The sequence below is a fragment of the Mugil cephalus genome, chromosome 6, assembly GCF_022458985.1.
Source record: "Mugil cephalus isolate CIBA_MC_2020 chromosome 6, CIBA_Mcephalus_1.1, whole genome shotgun sequence".
NCBI lineage: Eukaryota > Metazoa > Chordata > Actinopteri > Mugiliformes > Mugilidae > Mugil > Mugil cephalus.
The window spans coordinates 9,756,204-9,781,647 of NC_061775.1; the positions used below are offsets into that span (position 1 = coordinate 9,756,204).

The 25,444-nt window shown below is 39.2% G+C and overlaps 4 protein-coding genes across 6 annotated transcripts in view; 3 read left to right on the forward strand and 1 right to left on the reverse strand.

Moving 5' to 3' along the window:
* LOC125009149 overlaps nucleotides 1-14,211 on the reverse strand; it is a 31,040-nt gene extending 16,829 nt beyond the window's left edge. The window contains exons 1-3 of one of the 2 annotated variants that reach the window (XM_047586838.1): nucleotides 14,061-14,211; nucleotides 12,597-13,171; nucleotides 11,455-12,068 (exon numbers count right to left, since the gene is read on the reverse strand). In XM_047586838.1, the coding sequence (XP_047442794.1) occupies nucleotides 11,778-12,068; nucleotides 12,597-13,157 (852 nt within the window). In that variant the 5' untranslated portion in view covers nucleotides 13,158-13,171; nucleotides 14,061-14,211 and the 3' untranslated portion in view covers nucleotides 11,455-11,777. Of the gene's footprint in view, nucleotides 1-11,454; nucleotides 12,069-12,596; nucleotides 13,172-14,060 lie in introns of those variants that run through there. The other variant, XM_047586840.1, reaches the window with a different exon arrangement.
* The window catches only part of LOC125009152, a 30,853-nt gene extending 10,652 nt beyond the window's left edge, over nucleotides 1-20,201 (forward strand). For both annotated transcript variants that reach the window (XM_047586844.1, XM_047586843.1), the window contains exon 4: nucleotides 19,703-20,201. The gene's annotated coding sequence lies outside the window, so the exon portion shown is untranslated. The remainder of the gene's footprint in view (nucleotides 1-19,702) is intronic.
* LOC125009151 lies at nucleotides 13,976-20,201 on the forward strand. Its single transcript, XM_047586842.1, has 4 exons — nucleotides 13,976-14,107; nucleotides 17,582-17,688; nucleotides 18,528-19,022; nucleotides 19,420-20,201. The coding sequence occupies exons 3-4, from the start codon at nucleotides 18,546-18,548 to the stop codon at nucleotides 19,681-19,683; spliced, it is 741 nt and encodes a 246-aa protein (XP_047442798.1). The 5' UTR covers nucleotides 13,976-14,107; nucleotides 17,582-17,688; nucleotides 18,528-18,545; the 3' UTR covers nucleotides 19,684-20,201.
* Nucleotides 20,202-22,034: 1,833 nt separating this feature from the next.
* LOC125009148 lies at nucleotides 22,035-24,704 on the forward strand. Its single transcript, XM_047586837.1, has 3 exons — nucleotides 22,035-22,186; nucleotides 23,024-23,518; nucleotides 23,916-24,704. Exons 1-3 carry the CDS (start codon nucleotides 22,064-22,066, stop codon nucleotides 24,177-24,179), a joined length of 882 nt encoding a protein of 293 aa, XP_047442793.1. The 5' UTR covers nucleotides 22,035-22,063; the 3' UTR covers nucleotides 24,180-24,704.
* The last annotated feature ends 740 nt before the right edge of the window (nucleotides 24,705-25,444 follow it).

The window sequence follows — 25,444 nt, forward strand, 5'->3', positions numbered from 1 at the left end:
AAAAGAGGAAGAGACAGACACATAGATGGGTGAATAATGGGCTGAAGGTGGAAAGGGGAGAGATTAAGCACGAGGGGGTGGGGAACATGGTGAGAAAGACAGAGCTGCTTTATTTTCTTTATCTATATGTCAGTCACAGCTGCATCTCTATCCGGTTTGGAAACTGCAGTGCCAAGGACAAGAACATGGTGCAGAAAGAAGTGAGGACAGCAGAAAAGACCATGAGCACCTCACTTCCTCCCATCCAGGATGTTGGATAAAAGCGTTGTAACCGTGTCAAAGACCTCACCAACATCTACCATTGACTGCTGAGAAAATAATTATCACTCTTATTTATACCAATGACCTACCACTTGTTCTGAGAAATACAAACATAGGATTGCTGGTGGGCTGTTTCTCCCTTACGGAGAGTTTGTATACAATTTTCCAATTACACTGAAAGAAACTACCATAGTATTTGCTGCCATTCCATCACCTTTATGCTTTTTAGTGGACCTCCACCTACCTACATCTGTCTCCCTCCTCAACCCAGTCGACTCACGAGTTGGAAAAATTTGTTTCTCGCAACATCCTCAAAATAATAATAGAAACAAATGTGTCTTACTTCAGAAAGATATTGTCTCTATTCCACCTCTTATATCATTTTGGAATTGATTTGTGAATGACATCAACTAGAGGAAAGTCTGGTTGATTCCCCATAAACACCTTGTGAATAAGTTGAAAGAAGAGTCATTTAAAATTATTCACAAATATTATCCTACTAATACATAGGGAAATTCAAAAGAGACACAAACCCAAACTGTTCTAAAGACCACACAGAAACAGTGTTGCACCTTTTTTTTGGCATTGTTCACACACCAAAGAATTCTGGCAAGACTTCAAAGACGTCAAAGAAAAGAAGATAAACATTTTATAAGAAATGTATGAATTATATTGGTTGAATTGTGTATTCACAAATATCAATGAATATTCCATGAATAGTAAAATACATTGAATCATGTGTATCACGCCTACATGTGTGAAGTTTGTAGGATAAAATCCAGTGAAAATCAGTTATGTATTCAGAGTTATGATTGATGAAATGCGCTGATGCTTCATTTCTCCTGTCAGACAGATTTGAGTGGAGCGGGTGACCGGTCCAAGATGGCGGCCGTATTTCCTGCACCTCAGCAGCCAATGCGTTGTATACTCTTCATATGTCTATGTGCTTAAGTGTTGCCCATTCAGGTGCTAACATTTAGCAACATCCTGCCTGTTCAGACCAAGTGCTCATAATTTGTTTGCTAACTGACATTACTCGAACTCCTTTTTTCATTGTATTGCTGATAGTTGCTGATCTTACCAGGCTAGATGGTTGCACATCTAAAAGTTTTTACCATCTTTAATTTAACTTTAACTTAACTTTTATTTATATTCAATTTGTGGGCCTTCAGACTTGAAGGAATATTTTTCATTTTGGTAGTTTTGTTTGAGTGAGAGGAGTAGAGGGAAATACACTGTAAATGCAAACAATTTTTTTTTTTTTTTTTTTATCAAATTGATGTTAACACTTGCTTTTAGTAAATTACCTGTAATTTGTGGTTGAAAAATCTGACCAGCTCAGTCTACTCGAGCTGGATTCATTTAGAAAAAGTATGTTTTCGATAATTGTGCTTTTTTTCTGTGTTGGAATGTCGCTAAGTACATTTACTCAAAGCTGCACTTAAGTGCAAAGTACTTTAAGTACTTGAGTTTTTTTTTGTTGTCCCCATCAACATGATGCTCCCACCACTGTCCTGATTTTCAGAAATTTGAATCAGAAAAACTATATAAAATACTGGTCCCAACTTGTAAAATATGGCAGTCTCTTCATTTCAGCCCTAGGGTCAGTTTACTTACTTCGAAACTATTTTCTTTTCATTACCTGATAATTCTACTTTACATACCCTACCTTAAGTCATATTAATTGTTGCTACAGTGTTTAAAGCTCTATCTATCTTTGTTTTTAATATTCTAAGATGAGAAGTGCGCTGTACCATTACAAAAGTAGCACTTTCCCTATAAGGACGATGGTACTCTTGAGTTGCTGATGTTGCAATAAAATTTTTGGTAATCTACTAGTCGAACCCCAAGTACACAACGTATTGGGCACCCAGAGGGTCACAGGGGGCTGGAGCCTGTCCAAACGGTCACTGGGCTTCAGGGGTACACCGTGGACAGGTCGCCAGTCTGTCATGGGGTTAATAAAAAAGGACAGCAGTGAAAATCTTCACAAAAAGGCAACCAGACCACTGCTTCTACAAACAAGTAATAATAGCTGGATATGAACTTCCATTTCGACTTTGTTCCCAACAGTTAATGATCACCTTAACATCCCACTCGTAGTCATTATAGTAGTAGCCAAAAATGGCTACATTACAGTAGCACTATAACACTTATTACAGCAGGTGTGGTTTTGTGTACACTGAAAAAAAAAGGCAAATATTTAACATATTATAACATATTTAACACAGGCTATTCTGTGTAGTTAAGTTGATCATAGTGTAGTGAGAGCATGAGCGCTGAGGGAGAGGCGATTGTAAACAAACAAGGACACGTTAGTGTGTGGTGTTAAACTTATAGGCTATAATCACCTCACCCCACAAGCTGAGACACGTTAGGAGATTAATTATTCCCACAAAGTATTGATAACCATAAGGTTCTATATTATTACTGTGCGTCCGGCCCAGGCTCTAAAGCAGTTGCAGCAATTATAATGTAGTGGTGGGCCATCATGAAATAGCCTACGCTGTGTTGAAGTTGTGAACAGTTTCATCTCCAGCGCCAAACAACAGGTTTTCCTCACTTGTACTTGCTACAGCCCACCTATGTCACTACATTTTGTCTACTACCGGAGCACTCATCCGCTTCTCCTCCTTGTCTGTGGCGCTGCATATAGAGGCTTCAGTGTTGATTGGCTGTCACTGGCTCACTTGTGCCAAGTAGCCAATCAGTGAGGGCTGTGGGCGGGATATTGTTACACACCCGAGAGTGGTGACTTCAGGCAGAGAGACAGCTGCATCAGAGCCAAAGGAGCGCGTTTTAAATTACATTAATTCATTTTTATCGGTAATTGGTGAAAAAAACGGCCGATGCCGATGATCGCAACAGTGCCAAATGTTGGCCGATATTATCGGCCAGGCCGATAATTTGTCGATCCCTACTTGCTAGTAATGATGTGTGTAGTAATATCGGCTAACGCTAGCTAAACTAAATTCTGGGCATAACGTGGCTAAATGTCGATGGAACTTGCCCAATGCTTTGTTATTGATCGGTGTTGAAAATGAAACATTAACATTAAAGACTTTTGTCACATTAAAATTCAGGAGAAACTTTTAGTGTAACGGTCGCGGTGCTCGTCACGTGCGCGCACACCTGCTGTTGGAGTTGATTTTTTTTTTTTTTTTTTCTGAGGCCAGTAATTTATGGAGTACTGACTCACGTTGAGAGAGTGATCCTGCCGGTTTGTGAGTTTCCATGAACAGGAGGGCATTCACATGGCAGAACGTCAGAACAACTCTGGATGTATCATTTTATTTTAAGCTCGGCTGTTAAGTTAGGACTATGCTAACTTAGCCAACTTTAGCTACCAACAATAACAGTCTGTGCTTTTCAAAGACAGGACAACCACTGTGTGTCGACCTATGATTGGGGATATCACCTCAGTCAACAAACTCCATTCCTACCCACCCCTCTCTCTACTTTTCAGGTGTTTACAGTTCAACAGAATCACAAGTAGGAATCTTGCCGTTAGTATATATTTCTGTTTCTGTTGTGTTAACCAGTAATTTATATTATTTAAGAGATTATGTCCTGAGTTACGTTATCATTATTTCCTCCTATCAGTTGAATTGATTGATTATATGCACTGTAAAAAAAGTAATATAACAGAATTGTACTATAATTATATAATATACTGTATTTTTTACAGATCATTTCTGTATTTTAAAATACAGAAACAATCTGGACAATCAACGAAAAAGACTGCGATTTTACACGTCAAATGTAAAATAACATGAAATCACTGTAACTATGAAAATACACGTGAAAACATGATATTTCTGTTCTTTTACAAAAAACATTTGAAATACAGATATTTATTGTTAAAATATTTTCACAATATTTTACAAATATTTGTCTGTTATTTAATGGAATAAACTGTAAAATTCAACAAAACTTAAAACTTAAAAAATCATTTAAAATTACTGAGAAATTAATAGTAAAATAACTATTTAACACTGTAGGCTATTGTGTGTATATATATATACAATCCAATGTAAATCACAACGTCTTGAATAATTCACAGCATGTCTGAACAAAACACGTGTAATCAGGAGACATTTTACTGCTGCAACGTCTCCCTGCACAAACACAAAAGACAAAAACGTCAACGCAACATGTCATTGGAGTGCGTGCTTTGAAAAGCGCGGGTCCCATTTGGATTGGTCAACAGAAACATCCGTCTTTGACGTTATGCTTAACAAGGTCAACAACCACCACGCGGCTGTTCCTGTTTGGTCACAGAAACTTGAAGCAAACAGCAGCTAATGTCGAGGCTGGAGGAAGGACGAAGGCAGAAGGCAAGTATCAAACTGAAGCTTAGTGGTATTAGCTTTATTTACCACCATGCCTCTGACTTTACTCAGTCGACAAAACCAATCCACTAGCATGTCGTCAATTGAAATGTTAGCTAACTACGATGACAAAAGTATGGCCGGCGGTGGCGTCTTCACATGGCGTCTGCCAGTGTTAGTCATAGTTATATATCTATGAGTGTTAGTAGTCAGCCAGACCAACCACTTTTTATTTTATTTACGCTAACGTTAGCTTAGCACTTAACAGTGAGTAATTACGTTTACTTTTGTGAACTGACTGACACAGGCGGAGAGAAAGAGGAACAACATTTGTTTAGAGCTGCAACAGTGAACAATAATTGATTATTAACCCTCTTCTACATTTTCACTAATTTTTTGGCCATAACTTTAACTGCGTGTCTTGAAATGGCATGATTTCTGGCTAGGACAGGAAGCTGGATTTTATGTCAAAAAAAAATGTCAAAGTCTTCTTTCCACGCAGACTGCTCCTACTCCTCCACTTGCAGGTATCGCTAATAAGCCATTTTAAGTGGATTTTCTTCCAAAGAAGAGAGAACAAATGTTTTATAAATGATACTGAGATTTGGTGATGGTTTATTTCAACCAGTTACTCTTTCTTAAAACTAATATTTTCATCTTCCTCTTGCCTCTCACAAATATAGGAGGAGCGACCTACTCTGCCTTTTTCAAGGTTTTTCAAATTTTAATTTTGGTGCAACACTAGTCAGTGGTCAACATGAAATTCAAAACAATACTGAAAAATATGTAAAGGATAAGCTAACGATCATCTTCTAGTTTATTGAGGGGAGATCTGCTAACACAGTTTAGGTCGACTTTTTCACAACCAATAGCATTTATTTTGATTTTGGCAAATTTCATGATTCATCTTTTTTTTTTCTTTCTCTCTGCAGATACGTGGTGAGAATTGATTTCATGGCATAAACTGGTGGTTAAGAACTTCACTCCTTTCCATGCTGAACTGTACAGTGAAGCAGTGCGCTCCGCAGTAGGAGAAACCTTAGTCAAAGAACCCAATGTTGAGCAGCTACCGAGATGCACTGGAAAGGCACTCAGTACAAAAAGGGTCTTTCTGTGTTTAAACCAAGGTGAGGCACTTGAATTCAGACAGATTCAGCTCATGCTTGTGATGCAGGATCAGCATGTATACTTTATTGTTACACCTCATGATGTGTCCTATGTGCCAGCATTTGCATTGTATGAAGTGAAACAAGCATGAAATGTTGGAAGCCTGAGCAGAAACTAGATTATTACCATTTGCATGTGTACAAGTTTCACTTAAGCATAGCATTGTTGACTTTGAAAGATTAAAATCTGACAGTAACAGTATTTTTCATCCCTTCTAGTCCTCCTAGTCATGGATGCAGAGAGTCTGCTTCTGTCTTTCATCAAATCAGTGCCTAAACTGAGAGACCCTGAGCCTTTGCTGGAGCATCTGCAATGTTTAGGAGTTGAGGACCTGAGCTACCTGCAGGAGAGTGACCTCCTTTCTGCCCTGAGACCAGTTGAAGCCAGGAAACGTCTGTCACTGCTCAAAAAGACAAGTATGTGTTTCAGTTTGTACAGAGTAAACTTTCACATTAAAAAAATGTGCATAGTTAAAATCTACTTATTAGGTCCACCTGTACTAATCAGTGCAGTCCAATACAACAGTTCCACCAAGCCTACGCTCCACCACACATGGACACCGCCACAGTAGCCAGGGAGCTCCACAATTTTTGTGATGTGTTGGAGCAAGCATATGGCTCTGTTGCCTATATGCGGACCTTAGACGACCAACAACAAGTCCACGTCTTCTTTGGGCTTGCCAGGTCTCAGGTGGCCCCCAGGAAGCAGTTGTCAATGCCTCGCCTTGAGTTGAGTGCTCCCTTAACAGGTGCCTAGCTCGCTGATGTCCTCCAAATGGAGCTCGCTGTGTCCACGCAGTGGATTGTCCTTTGGTCTGACTCCACCACGGTACTCTACTGGATCAAGTCACAGTCCTGTAGGTGCCACGTCTTCGTGGTGTTGTGGAAATTTCTCCGTTACTGTTGAAGAATGAAATAGAGACTTCTGCCGGCCGACAAGGTTTTATTTTCTTTGCAAAGAAAAGGTCAATCAACATGCGAGCGGTCAATGATGAAGAAAGACCCCGAATACGGGGAGACCTAAACATTTATACCTGATCTGAACATCACTGTCCCACTCAAATGTGTGGATGAACCAGATACAAGCTTTAAACATGCATTCTTGCTCTCAAAAGTCTGTCCCATTAACCTGATGGGCAGAGACTTAATGTGCAAATTAGGCCTTTGTCTGATCTCAACCCCAGAAGGTGTAAAAGTTCACAGACTATCCGATCTGGAGCCAAATTTTTCACACTCCTTTGTTCACCACACCCCAGACCTACAGTCAATGGAAATTGCAACAATCAACTGCCTCTGAGCTTGTTACTTTAGCTAGAAAAACAGCTTTGCCAGCTACAATAGATTTCATGACACCAGAGGATCTGCATTGTACCTCTCATGTGTCACCAGGACCTGATGAGCCATATGAGGAAGGTTGGCTGAGAGAGAGATTTGATAAACTCACACTGACACACATTTATTGGACACAACATAAATGCGCTGTATCAGTCTCTCTCACACCAGCTCAATGTCATCTGTACACCACAGACCACTCGGTCCCACATATCACACTTGCAAAACACACATCAGGTAATTCGGAAGATTTGGGCCCTTTTATAAAATCATGTCAGCGCGCAGCCGATTGGCAAGAAACATCTGATCGATCTATTCTTTTTTCACCAACACTGCAGTGTTACTCTAAGAGTTTTCCATCTGTTGTGCACACTCAAAGAACAATCCAGCTGGTAACTTAAAGCACTTCTAAATCTTTTTCTTTTTTGTTCGAAGAACAAGCAACAGCTATTTCAGCCCTACAGGAGGTCCCTAACACACTGTGGGCTGTTAGTAAGTATGATGTTGGCCTCATCAAAAACTGTGAACCTGTTGTCATTACTCCAAAATCAGACTTCAGACCTTGCAAGACACAATATCCTCTTAAACAAGAAGCCATTGATGGCATAACACCAGTCTTTGAGTCTCTTAAAGCAGCAGGAGTAATTATTCCCTGTGATGACTCTCCAGTGCGCACACCTTTGTTCCCTGTCAAGAAAATCAGAGATAAGGATCAACCAACAGAATGGCGTTTTGTTCAGGATCTGCAAGCAGTAAATGCAGCAGTTCAACCCAGAGCGCCAAATGCTCCAAATCCTTATACCATCTTGTCTCAGGTTCCATCTAATTCAAAATTCTTTTCAGTGTTGGATCTTTCTAATGCTTTCTTTAGTGTTCCAGTTCATCCAGAAAGTCAATTCTGGTTTGCTTTCAACTTCAATGGACGAGGCTACACATTCACTCGCCTATGCCAAGGTTACTGTGAAAGTCCCACCATTTACAATGAAGCTCTCAGACAAAGTCTTGAATCCCTTGTTCTCTCCCCAGGATCTGCTTTGGTACAGTATGTTGATGACCTTTTGATCTGCGGCCCAACCAAAGAACAGTGTGAAGTCGACACCTTACAACTCTTGAAACATCTGGCTAATGGTGGTCATAAAGCCTGCTTATCCAAACTGCAATTTGTTCAGGAAAAAGTTGTTTTCTTAGGTCATGTCATCACTTCTGAAGGGAAGACTCTTTCACCAAAAAGAGTAGAGGCAATTCAGAATCTTCCAAAACCTATCACAAAGAAGCAAATGATGTCATTTCTTGGCATGTGCTCTTATTGTAGACAATTCATTTCAAACTATGCCATTCTTGAAGCTCCACTCTCTTCCCTCATTCATGGCAAAGGTCTACAATCACAAGATAAAGTCACATGGACTCTTGAAGCGGAACAGTCCTTCACTGAACTAAAACTTGCCTTACAGACCGCCCCAACTTTGGGTCTACCTGATCCTACTCGACCTTTCACTCAAACGGTAGATGAGAAAAATGGATACATGATTTCTGTGTTACTGCAGGATCACGGAAATAAACTACGCCCTGTAGCTTATTTTTCTTCAAAATTAGATCCTGTGGCTGCGGGTCTTCCAAGGTGTCTCAGGGCTGTGGCTGCTGCGGAAAAAGCAATCATGGCCTCCAGAGACATTGTGGGCTACTCTGACGTAACTCTCCTGGTCCCACATGCTGTGTCCATGATTTTACTTGAACAAAAAACTTAGAACAGAACAGAACTGTCAGAACTTACAGCACTGACAGAAGCATGCAAACTGGCAAGCAACAAGACTGTAACCATCTACACTGACTCTAGATATGCATTTGGTGTTGTACATGATTTTGGTACTCTGTGGAAACACAGACAATTTCTAAAATCTGACGGAAAACCCATTCTCCATCATGACAAGGTCGCAGCTCTTCTTGATGCCATCTTGCTCCCAACCTCAATTGCTGTTTGTAAATGCCTTGCCCATACTAACAACTCAGATTCTGTCTCTCTAGGGAATGCAAGAGCTGATGCTGCTGCAAAAAGAGCTGCACTCCAACCCACCATCCTTAATCCTTTGTTTGTTTCAACTCCGGTCTCTATTCCCAGCTCTCTTACAGCAATGCAGTCCTTTGCCACACCGCAAGAAAAGACGTTGTGGAGACGCTGTGGTGCCACACAGAAAGAAGCAGTGTGGCGGGGACCCGATAACAAACCTTGCCTGCCCAAACATTTCTCTCCTCACTTTGCAAAATTGACACATGGATTGGATCATGTGTCAAAAGGGGGGATGTTGGATGCCATAACTCAACACTGGTTCACCAAAGGTTTTTCAGTTCATGCGCAGAAGTTTTGTCAATCATGTATGGTTTGTGCAACACATAACGCAGGTAAAACCAAAACAATCACACACGCCGCACACCCACCACCAGATAGACCATTTGAACATTTGATGATGGATTTCATAGAACTTTCGCCAGCAGAGGGGAAGAAATACTGCTTGGTGATGGTTGACATGTGGTCAAAATGGGTCGAAGCATTCCCAGCAAGACACCAAAGCAGCCAAGTGGTAGCAAAGGCACTGTTAACAGAAATTATTCCCAGATGGGGAATACCAACTAAACTGAGCAGCGATAATGGCACACATTTTGTCAATAATGCAATAACCCAAATCAGTGAATTTCTTGGCATTGACCTCAGACAACATTGTGCATACCACCCTGCCAGCGCAGGTGCGGTTGAACGAGAAAATGGCACACTGAAATCAAAATTAGCAAAGTGCTGTGAGGAAACGGGGCTGCCATGGACAAAGGCTCTGCCAATTACTCTAATGCACATAAGAATGAGGAAAAGATCCAGAGTGAATATGAGCCCCTTTGAAATTCTTTTTGGCAGACCTCCTTCCCTAGGAGTGGAGCCTGTAACCAGGCTCCACTCAAACTTGAGGTTTGACCCTGGCCAAGCTGGCAAAACCACATCAATGGCATCAAGGTCCAGACTTCACCTCATGGAAGGAGCTCATAGAAGCAACCGTCAGATTACCCCACAAGGGGGCTGACTCCCAGACTACTGATCAGCCTTGTGAAGCAACTGACTAACTGGCAGAGACAGCCCTCCTAGTCAAAGCCAGCCAGACTCATTTCCCAGTGAGATTAAGGCTCTCAAGTTCAACCAGCCACTTCCATCTAAGAGTCACATAAGTTCCCTGTCTCCAAAATACAATGAGGCTACGGGGCTTCTCAGGGTCAGCGGTCGAGTTCAGAGAACTGCGAACTTGGATATTGATTCTATTCACCCAGTCGTCTTGGATCCAAACCATCCCTTGACGAAACTGCTCATCCAAGACTGTGACTGTACTCTTCAGCACCCTGGGGACCCTAGACTCCTGTCTCACATAAATTGTAAACAAAAACACTTTTTTGTGAATTATGTCTAATTCTTTAGTAAAAATTCAATCATGAATTTGTGATTATATATTTCATAATTGTAATAATTATCAATATATGATATCATAATGAAGAATAATTCAGGGATGTCTTTATAGACGTTTTTTCAACGACCTGAAAATGACCTTTTCACCTTTCACTTTTCAACCAAATGTAAACGTTGTTTGGATGCATCGCAGTAACATCTTTTCAATGTCTTTTCAATTAATTATTGCTGGGTGGGTTATATGTCAGACCCCAGGAAGAATAGCTGCAGTTCTGCTGCAGTTAATGGGGATCCAAATAAAACAAATGAACTCTTCTGGCAGCTCTGCTTTTGCTCAAAGTTTCTTGCTATTAAAAGGGAGCGATGTAATTCCTTTGGACTTAAAAAGGCCTCATCAGATATAGACGGGATAAACAAAGGATTAAGGTGTACAGGGTCTGCCATGGATGTGGACCTCTGTGCAAACCACTTCTTAACCATGATGCTGTCAGAATATGCAGGAAGTGAGACAGACGCAAGAAGATGCAACACAGAAGGGACATAAGAGAAAAGGAGCCACATGATGCTTCCTTTATCTGGAGCCATAGTGGAGATTGTTTATCGGTACAGCAACAATATGAAATAGCTCTGATATTTGCTGCCCAGTAATAAAGTAGAAAGTTGGGAAAGCTAGATCGCCCAGCTCCTTGGAGTTTTGCAAAATGGCTGTTCTTATCCTGGGGGTGTTCTTATTACAAATAAATTGAGAAATAAATCTGTCAAGACATTTAAAATAAAAAAAAATTAGAAAGAAAAATAGTACACACTGAAACGGATATAGAAACCTAGGCAGTACGTTCATTTTAACACAATTTATGCTTCCAGCAAGAGATGGCAGTAAAAAAGACCACTGAAAGTTATAGAAAAATGAAACACACAGCCGGTGTAATTTCTGTGGTAAGTCTTTATTATTAGTCTTTTTTTTTTTAATTTTGCTCACATCACAAAAATGATTCATGTTTCTCTTCTCTCTGACATGTGTGTCATCACAGTTTTTTATCAACATCAAAATAGCACAAAGAGAAAAAGAAAGGAAAAGTGTTAGTTGCTTCATAAAAAAACTAATATTTTAGATGAAGCTGTTTAAATGTGTTAACATACTTATACATATAGAATCAAGAGGAAACACAATCATTCATAATGACCAACTGCTTCTCTCTGTAGGTTGTCCCTAAAAGACATGAGGCAAATAACTGCCCTGTTGCTTCACTAAACAGACATTTGCTTATAGGTAAAGATCTGTAAAAGAGACAGAGTGTCCTCATCTTTGCAGCCAAGTTTCTCCTTCCATTCCTGCACTTGGCTCATCCTGACAGGAAGAGACTTCAACACGGGAAGTTTCTCCCCCTTTTCTTCTTTGTATTTGGCCAGAGACTCAAATGTCGCCACAACACGAATGATGCCTCTGTGCAGAGTTGTCAGCTCGGCATCTTTTATCATCTCCTTATGCACGTTCAGTTTGTTGACTTCTTCAGATAGTCGTTGTAAGGTTGCAACTGCCTGAAAGAGAGATGATTGTAAAGCTGTTAAGAAGTGAAATGTTTACTTTATTTTCTTGCATGTTGTTGAGTCATTCTTGAGCTAAATTGTTTGCCCAGTCCCAGCAAAGCCAGTTTAGTCAGTTGAATTCATTCATACCTTGTTCTTAAATTCAGTCTTTGCTGGTTTGTATCATATGTATCACAGTGTACCAGTAACACATGATTGTTCAGGTTTTGTGGGAATTTGCAATGAGATGTTGAATTCTGCTGTAGCGGCTTCGTTTTGGTCTGAGGTGATCATAATGTTTTGGCAGATTGTTTGTCTTAGACTTTTCTTAGTCTGAGCAAACATCAGCAGTTGTGGACCTGGTCGATGTGGCAACAGAATGCACAGTCACAGACAAACTGCCAAAAGATTATGACCACCTTAGACCCAAACTAACAACAAGATTCTAACATCTTGCTAATGCTAATACACTTGTCTGTGGATTCCTAAACTAAAAGACAATGTGCATCCAACACATCAAACGACTGTGTAACACCTTACCGTTGACAGTGGTGGCATAAACTTGCTGAGAATGCCTGATTCCAAAGGGATATCGTATCCCTCAAGCTTCACCATGTCATCCTGGTGGTCTTTCAGCCATTTCCCGAGTTCTTCCATCGTTGATAGAAGTTGTTTCAACAAGTCCAGAGACTTGTTCAGTCTGTTCCATTTTTTACGTGCCACAGGATCATAAAGTAAATCTTTTAAGATTTCTTTTGCAATCCTGAAAACAGCATCAATAGCGCCGAATTCTTTTATAAGTTTGGAAAGTTTTGCGACCCAACGCAAAACCTGAGCAATGGCTTCAGCAGCTTCAGCTCCACCTTCAGCAGCAGCCTCTGCTGCAGCTTCTGCAGCTGCTTCTGCTTCTGCCTCTGCTGCTGCCTCTGCCGCTGCTTCTGCTGCCGCCTCTGCTGCTGCCTCCACTGCCTCTGCTGCTGCCTCTGCTGCTAACTCTGCTGCTGCAACCGCTGCCTCAGCAGCAGCAGCAGCTGCAGCCTCTGCAGCTGCTGCTGCTGCTGTAACCACTACATCAATGATAACACCTAAAATGAGTCCCATGTTGACAGCTTAACCTGAAAGAAACACAAAACAGAATACTGTGAAAGTTTTACAGATACAATGTTTTGTTACACTGAACCTTCATTGGATACACCAGGCTGCTTTCCCACATTTTCACACACAATTTATCAGTTTCTGTTTCCTTATGTTGCGTATTGTAATGTTGTCACATCAACCATAAGTCGAGTGTGTAAGAAATTGACAATTGCATGTATTGTTTTCAAAGAGAAACACTCAACAGCCTTCCAGATATGGACAGTTTTTCCATTGGGCCCCACAAGGCAATGCATTGCCAGTTTGAAATTCTACTATTAAAAAGATAGCTGACCCTCCATGATGACCAGTGTTTGCATGTTTAACATGTTTCAATTTAGAAATGTTAAGTGACAAAGTGGAAGTGACAAGTGTTAAGTGAAACTAAGAAAGAAAATCCATGTTTGCAGCTGAGTGTGAGTCACTGACTTTGGATTATCTTATCTTCTTCTAACCCACAGTTCCTTATTCTGCTCTGTTGACCTAATGTTATCAAGTATCTTTCAAATATTTACTCTGGTTCTGCAGGGTACAGATAAAGTTGTGATTCTACTTAAAGGAAGCTGAGACCTGCATAGCATATCAGCTAGTAGCTATAGTTATTTATTAAAAATGACTATATAAGGCACCGAGGCTGAATCCTTTCTATGTCATTTGCTGTCTGTTCCACAAAACATAAAAGATGATTTTATATGAACTGAATACAGGACATGCATGTCAGTGCATGAACACCACTCTTGAGAAGGAATTGGGGGGAAGGTAAGTTAGAACAGACACTCTCCATACACGCCCTGCAAGCCAGCTGCATAAAAAACAGAAACACAATGTGGAGCTGATGTCTCAGAGAGACTAACGAATGCAAGTACTCACAAGCTAAACACTGGAAAACCGAAGTCAGACTGGACGGAAGCACACAGGTCTGTAATCAAACTGCTGAAGGAAACTGGGATCTCTTGTTTTTATAGCCACTATAGCGAGGGGTGGAGAATTCCACAAAAATCATTATCTGTGAGATGGCATTTGAAAAGTGTTGAAATAGCAGCTGCATTTGTTATTTGCATATGAGTTATTGTGAAACAGGAACCTAAGTTGAAGAGGTCTACCCCTCGAATCAGTGGTTGGTTATAAAAAAAAGAGTTAACTACTAGAACGTTATTCATTGATTCATTTGGTTTATTTTTTCTCGTCAGTTTTGTAAAAATATATATACATATATAGAAAATAGATAGATAGGAAACTGACAACAATAATGACTCCTTTGGTATTCCATAACTTTTTAAATTAAAAATTAATCAAATGTAATCAGTTCAAAAACTGTGTGTTTAGGCCACTTGGACAAGTGCAGGCTGTACTGAGACAAAGCTTAGGGAGCAGTGCTGTTACTTGAATTTCCAGTGATGAGAGCTCAGGGTGACATGGACTCCATGAGTGTGAGGCTTTAAAATGGTCTTAAAAACTCTAGGTTTTGAGTTGTTGTTTTTTTTGTTGTTTTTTTTTTTTGTTATTGTTGTGGAAAAAGAAATAAAATACATGAATAAATAAACTTGACTCATGCAGCCTACAGCTATGTCAGTTACCAGGTTTTTACAAAAACAAGAGACTACAATAAAGCATCTCTGAACTTTAAGGGTGTGATCGATCATAAGAATTGTTGACTGATATATCAACCATAAAAAACGCAGACCACTTTCTTGTGAAAACAGAAAAAAAAGGAGCGCTTATAAGAATTTGAGGCAAGGAGTGGCTGAGGTGAGGTGAGACTATTTTTTAAAAGGACATTGCACAACAATGGGCAACTAACAAAAGCTATGCCAGAAAGCAACCCTGATCCTTTTCCCTTCTCTTTTGTTCAGTGAAAACAATGTCTGGCTAACTGCTTTTTGTTCCTGTTTTCACTGGGAAAGCTGTATGTAAGAGTAGTTCAGGCCACAGAATTCATGTGGCAGCAAAACAACATGAATTTTTTATTTTTTTTTTAAAAAAAAGGAACTTCCCTTTGCAACCTCAGTAAATTGTATCCAGGTCTGAAGTATAGCATTTGTGAAATTTAGACACTAGCCAATAAAATCCAGCCTGCAATTACTGCATCACACAAAATAAACTTAACAATAAGCTAGAATAGCTTTGTCATTCAATGATCCAGCCTACCTACTACATCATTTTTCCTGGCTGTCCCCGCCGCTGTTTAATGTTTAATCAGCTCCACTGGAAAAGTACATACTGTACAAAGAAGAACTTTGGTTCCTGCATATTACCCATTCCTTTGTACTCACAAAGAGTAGGGTAGGGCGCAGTGGGCAGACACGTTTACAACAACAAGGTCTTTCCAAAGGACCTTAAAAAGTGTTGGAAAGGGGTCAGAATAAATGTTGAGTAATGTCCTCAATCGTCTTTCAGTATTTGAATTGAGGAAGTTATAAATAAAACCAAAAGTTCAAGGCAAAAATTGCATCATAGACAGGTTTGTTCTGTTTTGGGGTTACCTACACACATTTCCGTTGTCGTTTGTCTTTCTTCCATTGTGTTTCTTAATTTGGTTGTGTTTTGATCAAGCACTGCCAAATTGATGAAGATATTTTCTTAATTTGCTTGAGGGCCATTGGTGTCATTGGTTCCTTTGAGAAAAGTCTTCATCTGTCACAAAAAAAATGTGTGGTATTTATTTTACTTTTTTGTTGTTTTTTATATATATATATATATGTTGAGTTAATCTATATGTCTTACTCCTCCCACATATTTTAGATTTCTTATCATTTGTAAGAGAGAGCGTTTATTTTAATAAACCAATCCACTTCTAAAGAATCACATGTGGTAAATGTTGTCACTGTAAATCCCACAAGGCCTATGAACCTAATAACTGTCTCTGTGTGCCTGTCTTTACTCTGAATCATTTTTTTATTTATTACCTTCTCTGTACAGTAATACAGTATATAAAACACACATTTGAGGTTAAATAAATTAATGAGTTTAGGTGCGAACAGACTTCCTGTGCCCTGAACACGGGCATGTCTGTTCAGACAGACTGCTGCTGTGTTGACACACAGGAAATTCAGCAACGAAGCGAAGTGGACGATACGCATTTACACTCGAAGATGTGTCTAACTTTACTGATTTGTCCACATCACTGGAGTTTGATCTTTCCAAACAATTTCACAAAGTGCTTAGCATGGTTTTCTGATAATTCACTCAGTGAATTAAATAATGAAACTGAAATCGTCTCCAGGCTAAGACACTGAATTAAGGGAACATCTATACTTTGAATGTGTTATTTTATGATCTATGGATTTTTGCTTTTGCCATTAATCTTTAAATTAAGGAAGAATATTAGGGACACCCATGAGATGAAAAAAAAATTGGGAGAATGTAGATTTTTTTTCATCATGCGCTTCGATCAAAATGTCAAGAAAGAACTTGACCTTCAAACCGACGGTACCATACAGAAGAGGAATAAGGTTTAATTAATAACTAGTAATAATTAAAGACATAAAATCGGGCTGTGCTTTCGAAGTGCATGATGAAAAATGAAATTATATCTACGTCCTCTCATTTTTGTTTCTCATGGGTGGCCCTAATATACCCTTAGCCTACATACTAAATATTTAAGTATCACATATCAGGTCAAAGATACTTTGACAAATAGTTTTTACACTCTCTTTAGGTTTATAGTTTAGCTATATCTTTTATATCATAATGGTCTGCTAGAGGAATGGTCAATGGTCCCCAAGATGATTTCCTTAAATGGCTCATCCACATAAATTGACTCTGCAGTGAAATTAACTCTTACAACAGCAGCAAATCATTCTATTGCATGCTGGTGGTTGTTTATTTGTTTTTATGTTGTTGTTGTTGTTTTTTTTTGGTTTGAAAAATGAGAAAAATAAATAATTTAACTGATTGACTGACCAGCTCAGGTGACGAGACAGAACAGAACAGGCCTATTTGTTTGTATTGCATCATAAATTGAATTTATCACCGTAAGCTTGTTTCAAATTGTGACAGACTATGTGCCTCTATGAGCCAAACTGAACTAAACTAATAGTTTACATGTAGAAAATGAGCTGCTGTGTCCACTAACCACAGTGGATACTAACTTTTCTGTCGCCTGTATAAAGCTCAGTATTCAAAATGTGTGGGTTCAGTATGTCTATTGTCTGAACCTGAAGCCTGAAAGTTGTAGAAATAAAGTGACACAAAAGAAGAGGAAACACAATAAGCAAATAAAGATAAAGTGGATTGTACATCAGTCTGCTGAGTCAGTCTAATGTGTGCTCTCTCTGACCTTGTAAAGTTGAGTGGGTCCAATCTATTACTCATGATAAACGGGAAATGAGAATGAGACTGTGTCAGTACATGATGAAACTCTTTCATCCTTCACATGTTTTCCGAAACAGAATTCCCCACCCCGCCTTTTATCTGCGATAAAGACACCAAACCAAAGTTCATCTCTTCACTCACAGACAGTCCTTGTGCTTCCTTCCAGCCTGACATCATCTATCTTGTGAGTATTTGCCTCTGACCGAGAAGCTCCACATTCTGTTCCTGTCCGATGTGTGTCTTTCTGCAGATGTTTGATGGTTTTTGTGCAGTGAAGTTTATTACAATTTTTGCTTACAGAACTTTCTTTTCAAGAGAGGTCAGGATTATGCTGTGATATGCATGAGTGTATGCAGACTCAGGAATTGCAGCAATGCTTCATAGAGAGCTATTCCACCTGTCCTCTGAATGCATTGAATAATAACTGTTGCATTATCGCAGACAGGTATTAAACGCAATATATCAATAAGTAACTAATCTGATTCATTTAAGAAATAACAATATGAATGGAGCAGTGTTCTTTTAGCCACCATGAGCTGTCGCAGTTAATAGATGATAGCACTATATGCAGACTGTAAAGGTTGTAACTGGATGCTCCCTCCAAGTTATAGTATAACTTCTACTACATAGACTGATTCTGCACACAAGAAACACAAACAGTAGGAAAGTGGCTGAGAAAACAGGAAGTAGGGCTAAGAATACTTATCAAACTCAGATCCTGTCATATGCAGCACTAATCATTTGAGACAAACAGCCGGAGCTTTAATCAGTGTCACCTTGTGTTGGTTCTTTGGAAAGTAAATACTTTTGCCACCGTCTTGACACCTTGGTTCCACTGCATATATGTAAAAAGTAAAAATATTTTCATTATTTTTTTTAATATAATTATTAATTAAATTGCTCTTGTTAAATTAGACTTAAATTGAATTCCCATGTGCTATGAGTGAATATGTTATGATTTTGTTTTACATGTAAGTTGATGAGTAATGCATGCACTTATGCAATAATTATTATTATTCGTAGGGTAAAACAGATCTAAAAATGGCTGAAATCGAGGATATAATTAAAGGAGCTGAAGAAGCTATTGATGGAGCCGAACAGGAGATTGAAGACTTACCCGAAGAAACAAGAGAGGAAGCAGAAGCTGAAATAGCTGATGCCCGGGTTGAGGTTTCACGGTTTTCCAGAGTTACAGAATCTTTAAAAACCTTCCTTGAGATGGTGACAACTAGCATACCGAAGGTAGCTAGCTTTGTTGGCAAGACTGTAGCTGTCGGTGTTATCTTTTGGGGAGTAACTGCTTGTCTCAACAAAGTAGCACATTATCACCATACCACTGATGTAAAGAAGAAACGTAATGCCATTAAAGCTCTGACCACTGTGACCACAACTGAGACTAAGTTGAGTCAGAAGGTCTTGGATTGGATGAAAGAGCACAAAGATGACACCATTGTACTCGATGGGTTTGAGATTCCTCTGGAATCAGTCATTGCAAAATACATGATTCCAATATCTGAGGTAGGTCCAACACCACTACACAGTCACATACTATGTTATTTTATATATTTTACCAGAATATAGCTGCAGTGAACAGATTGTCTAATGTTTTTTGGATTTATTTTTATCATTATTTTACTTTTAGTTTCCAAGGTTCTCAGATTGAAAATGTAAAAATTCTTTGTGGTGCAACACAATCCCACAACAATGAATATGAGTTCTGTTTCCTGATGAGGTTTAAAGTATAAATAAGTAAATGTGTACAGTGAAAATGGACATGACGCTCTTAATCACTAATTTAATCACACATTTTTACATCAACTTTTGTCAACAATATATATCTACAGGAAACAGAACCTTATTCTTAATCAATGCAGCACTGATCAGGTGGTTGATGTCTTGTATTTTGATGTTTCAGTCTGTTGATGCAGCCTTCAAAATCGCACAGAGGCTCCAGGACAAGCTTGAGGGAAAGACTGTCTTCAACGTGCCAACAGGAGGAGACATGAAAGACTTCCTTGTGGCTGGTGATGCATATCTCAAAGGGTTCTCTGACCTGATCCAGTTCATTTCCACAAATGTGTCCAAGTTCCCTGTGCTTGGAACCTTTCCAGTGAAACAGGCAGACGTTGACCAGCTTACTGATCAATTAAACGAAGCTAAATCCTTACCTCTGTGGTAAAGAAATCAGATGCTGTCAGTTTCCCTCCCTGTCACTAACAGTCTAGCATTAGGAATATTAGGACAGGAATATCTGTAACTGTGCAAACTTCAAAGAAAAGTATTTAGTGAAACACTTGCAGCCATGTGTGTCTTTTAAACCAGTGTTTCCTCTTCACTCATCATTGATCGGGCAAAACTAGAAACACAAAGGTCTGCAATTACAACACTGAGTTTAACATAAACCAAACATTTAACCGAACAATTTTATACACTTCTAAAATGTTGTAATAATGTTGATTAGTTTAGGTACTCAATACTCAGGTATTGCAAAATATACACTTTTCAGTTAGTGCGCTAAAAATGTTCTACTTAACATGTCATAGTTGCTTATTGCTGTCTTGCTTTGCATAGTTACTCTTTGTGACCTGAAGGGTAAATTTCTGAGCAGGTGTCACCCGTTTAATCAGAAAAGGGAACAAACCTCATGTGATCTCTGAGATGTTCCCTGAATGATTATTAATTAAACACTTGAAATGATCCTTGATCCATCTCGTCTTATTTCATGCATTGAACTGAACGAACTGAAAGTCCTGTCAGATCAGCTCATTTGTATTGAACAGATCTGATGAATGTCTGTTTGCAAGAGGTAAATAATGTGACAGCAGAGAAACAGTAGAGAATTCAGTCATCTGTGAGTATACTGGATCCCCGTCACACAATCGTGTCCAGTTCGTTGGAATGACAAGTCCCAGCGCCACCTGGCCGCACACACCACAGCGAAGAAGATAACGCTGACCCCTAGGAACTACAGACAGAGTGTTAAAAATGTGATAAAGAGAAACCTAATGCACTGCACTGCTATATTTGGAATCACACCCCCAGAAATAAGTACCACAAATACACAGAAAAGACCAATAGCATTTTGTAGTCTTATAACTCGCAGGGTGATCTTAATGGACTGGAAATCTAACAAATGCCCTCCCTTTAGGAGATGGAATCGGGAGGTTTTGTCTCTACTCCATTTAGAAAAAATAAGACAAACACTGAAGGACTCTTGTGACACTTCCATTAGAGCGTGGTCACCCTTTATTGAGTATGTACAGAAATTAAATCTGTAATCAACTATGTTATTTAAGCATCTCCTCCTGTCAGCTTGTCTGATTAGCCCATTTACAGGTTACACTTGCAGCATTGGATCCTTTTTTCTCTCTCTCTCTCTCTACTTCTTGTACTCTTGGTCCCAAGTGAGGGTATGTGGGGAGGGAGCAGGGGAGGGTTTGGTGTGGGATTATGTTTATTTGTGTGTGTAAGCTTTTTTTTCTATAACTAAAAATGACATAAATAAAGTTGTTAAAAAAAGATGATAAAGAGTTAGGAGGAGGCCCCGCTCAAATGTCAAGTTTGTGCATGCAACTTGACCTTGGCAAATAAAGTTAGCACAGCGATGCCACCTAGGGAGTGTCATCCTAGATCACAGTGCATTTATAGAATGTTTTTTTTGTTTTGTTTTGTTTTTTGCTTGCTTTTTAAAGATGTGCTCTGAGACGTTTTGCTGGGAAGAAATAAGTTAGAAAGAAAGAAAGCATAGAAAGCAAAATAATGTAAGACAGATGTTGATCTATTGATCAACATAGATCTGTGCAAAGTTTCATGGAATCTCCCGTCTTTGACCTCCTCACTGTCCAATATTTAAGTGTAACTCTACGCTCTAAGAGTCAGTGGCTTCCCTGGAAATGTTTGCCTTTGGAGTTTTGTGTTGCCAAAGCGCAGGCTTCATAATAAATGTGAAACTAGGAGGCCAGTCTGTCTATGGAAAAATATATTTGTTCAGCAGACATATTAGTCACTACAAGACTAAACTAACAAAGCAGTTTAGTGTTTATATATGTGCGCTATTTATTCAGTTTGGGCAACTCCACAATCTCCATAAACCTTGACGGTACTAGAAAGTTTCTCCGTTGCTAGGTCGTTACTAAGGCTCCGGCTACTTGCTGGAGTAGCATGTGTTTAATTATACGCTTTATTTTGTTGGCAATTGTCGTCTAATCGCAATAAAAATAAATTAAAAAGAAATCGCAATATTTCTTAACCAAAGTGTAGCTAGTGTGGCTAACAGGTTGCTTGCTCACTAACACTTAGTCTTGGCGAGAAGAAAAAACAAACACCTGCATATATCGGTATACCATATCGGTCAATATCAGACATCCCTAAATAAAACCTACATTTACCATGTCTTACATGGGGATTGTACATCAGTCTGCTGAATCAGTCTAATGTGTGCTCTCTCGGACCTTGTAAAGTTCAGTGGGTCAAATATATTACTCATGATAAACGGGAAATGAGAACGAGACTGTGTCAGTACATTATGAAACTCTTTCACAAACTCTTTCATCCTTCACATGTTTTCCGAAACAGAATTCTCCACCCCGCCTTTTTTCTGCTATAAAGACGCCAAACCAAAGTTCATCTCTTCACTCACAGACAGTCCTTGTGCTTCCTTCCAGCCTGACATCATCTATCTTGTGAGTATTTGCCTCTGACCGAGAAGCTCCCATTCTGTTCCTGTCCGATGTGTGTCTTTCTGCAGATGTTTGATGGTTTTTGTGCAGTGAAGTTTATTACAATTTTTGCTTAGAGAACTTTCTTTTCAAGAGAGGTCAGGATTATGCTGTGATATGCATGAGTGTATGCAGACTCAGGAATTGCAGCAATGCTTCATAGAGAGCTATTCCACCTGTCCTCTGAATGCATTGAATAATAACTGTTGCATTATCGCAGACAGGTATTAAACGCAATATATCAATAAGTAACTAAAATCTGATTCATTTAAGAAATAACAATATGAATGGAGCAGTGTTCTTTTAGCCACCATGAGCTGTCGCTGTTAATAGATGATAGCACTATATGCAGACTGTAAAGGTTGTAACTGGATGCTCCCTCCAAGTTATAGTATAAATTCTACTACACAGACTGACTCTGCACATAAGAAACACAAACAGTAGGAAAGTGGCTGAGAAAACAGGAAGTAGGGCTAAGAATACTTATCAAACTCAGATCCTGTCATATGCAGCACTAATCATTTGAGACAAACAGCCGGAGCTTTAATCAGTGTCACCTTGTGTTGGTTCTTTGGAAAGTAAATACTTTTGCCACTGTCTTTACACCTTGGTTCCACTGCATATATGTAAAAAGTAAAAATATTTCATTATTTTTTTATATAATTATTAATTAAATTGCTCTTGTTAAATTAGACTTAAATTGCATTTCCATGTGCTATGATTGAATATGTTATGATTTAGTTTTACATGTAAGTTGATGAGTAATGCATGTACTTATGCAATAATTATTATTATTCGTAGGGTAAAACAGACCTAAAAATGGCTGAAATCGAGGAAATAATTGAAGGAGTTGAAGAAGCTATTGATGGAGCCGAAGAGGGGATTGAAGAATTACCCGAAGAAATAAGAGAGGAAGTAGAAGCTGAAGTAGCTGAAGCCCGGGTTGAGGTTTCACGGTTTTCCAGAGTTACAGAATCTTTAAAATCCTTCCTTGAGATGATGACAACTAGCATACCGAAGGTAGCTAGGTTTGTTGGCAAGAATGTAGCTGTCGGTGTTATCTTTTGGGGAGTGAATGCTTGTCTCAACAAACTAGCACAGCATCACCAAACCACTGATGTAAAGAAGAAACGTAATGCCATTAAAGCTCTGACCACTGTGATCAAAACTGAGACTGAGTTGAGTCAGAAGGTCTTGGATTGGATGAAAGAGCACAAAGATGACACCATTGTACTCGATGGGTTTGAGATTCCTCTGGAATCAGTCATTGCAAAATACATGATTCCAATATCTGAGGTAGGTCCAACACCACTACACAGTCACATACTATGTTATTTTATATATTTTACCAGAATATAGCTGCAGTGAACAGATTGTCTAATGTTTTTTGGATTTATTTTTATCATTATTTTACTTTTAGTTTCCAAGGTTCTCAGATTGAAAATGTAAAAATTCTTTGTGGTGCAACACAATCCCACAACCATGAATATGAGTTCTGTTTCCTGATGAAGTTTAAAGTATAAATAAGTAAATGTGTACAGTGAAAATGCACATGACGCTCTTAATCGCTAATTTAATCACACATTTTTACATCAACTTTTGTCAACAATATATATCTACAGGAAACAGAACCTTATTCTTAATCAATGCAGCACTGATCAGGTGGTTGATGTCTTGTATTTTGATGTTTCAGTCTGTTGATGCAGCCTTCAAAATCGCACAGAGGCTCCAGGACAAGCTTGAGGGAAAGACTGTCTTCAACGTGCCAACAGGAGGAGACATGAAAGACTTCCTTGTGGCTGGTGATGCGTATCTCAAAGGGTTCTCTGACCTGATCCAGTTCATTTCCACAAATGTGTCCAAGTTCCCCGTGCTTGGAACCTTTCCAGTGAAACAGGCAGACGTTGACCAGCTTACTGATCAATTAAACGAAGCTAAATCCTTACCTCTGTGGTAAAGAAATCAGATGCTGTCAGTTTCCCTCCCTGTCACTAACAGTCTAGCATTAGGACAGGAATATCTGTAACTGTGCAAACTTCAAAGAAAAGTATTTAGTGAAACACTTGCAGCCATGTGTGTCTTTTAAACCAGTGTTTCCTCTTCACTCATCATTGATCGGGCAAAACTAGAAACACAAAGGTCTGCAATTACAACACTGAGTTTAACATAAACCAAACATTTAACCGAACAATTTTATACACTTCTAAAATGTTGTAATAATGTTGATTAGTTTAGGTACTCAATACTCAGGTATTGCAAAATATACACTTTTCAGTTAGTGCGCTAAAAATGTTCTACTTAACATGTCATAGTTGCTTATTGCTGTCTTGCTCTGCATAGTTACTCTTTGTGACCTGAAGGGTAAATTTCTGAGCAGGTGTCACCCGTTTAATCAGAAACACATTATACTCCAAAAAGGGAACAAACCTCATGTGATCTCTGAGATGTTCCCTGAATGATTATTAATAAACACTTGAAATGATCCTTGGTCCATCTCGTCTTATTTCATGCATTGAACTGAACGAACTGAAAGTCCTGTCAGATCAGCTCATTTGTATTGAACAGATCTGATGAATGTCTGTGTGCAAGAGGTAAATAACGTGACAGCAGAGAAACAGTAGAGTAATTCAGTCATCTGTGAGTATACTGGATCCCCGTCACACAATCGTGTCCAGTTCGTTGGAATGACAAGTCCCAGCGCCACCTGGCCGCACACACCACAGCGAAGAAGATAACGCTGACCCCTAGGAACTACAGACAGAGTGTTAAAAATGTGATGAAGAGAAACCTAATGCACTGCACTGCTATATTTGGAGTCACACCCCCGAAAATAAGTACCACAAATACACAGAAAAGACCAATAGCATTTTGTAGTCTTATAACTCGCAGGGTGATCTTAACGGACTGGAAATCTAACAAATGCCCTCCCTTTAGGAGATGGAATCGGGAGGTTTTGTCTCTACTCCATTTAGAAAAACAAGACAAACACTGAAGGACTCTTGTGACACTTCCATTAGAGCGTGGTCACCCTTTATTGAGTATGTACAGAAATTAAATCTGTAATCAACTATGTTATTTAAGCATCTCCTCCTGTCAGCTTGTCTGATTAGCCCATTTACAGGTTACACTTGCAGCATTGGATCCTTTTTTTTCTCTCTCTCTCTCTACTTCTTGTACTCTTGGTCCCAAGTGAGGGTATGTGGGGAGGGAGCAGGGGAGGGT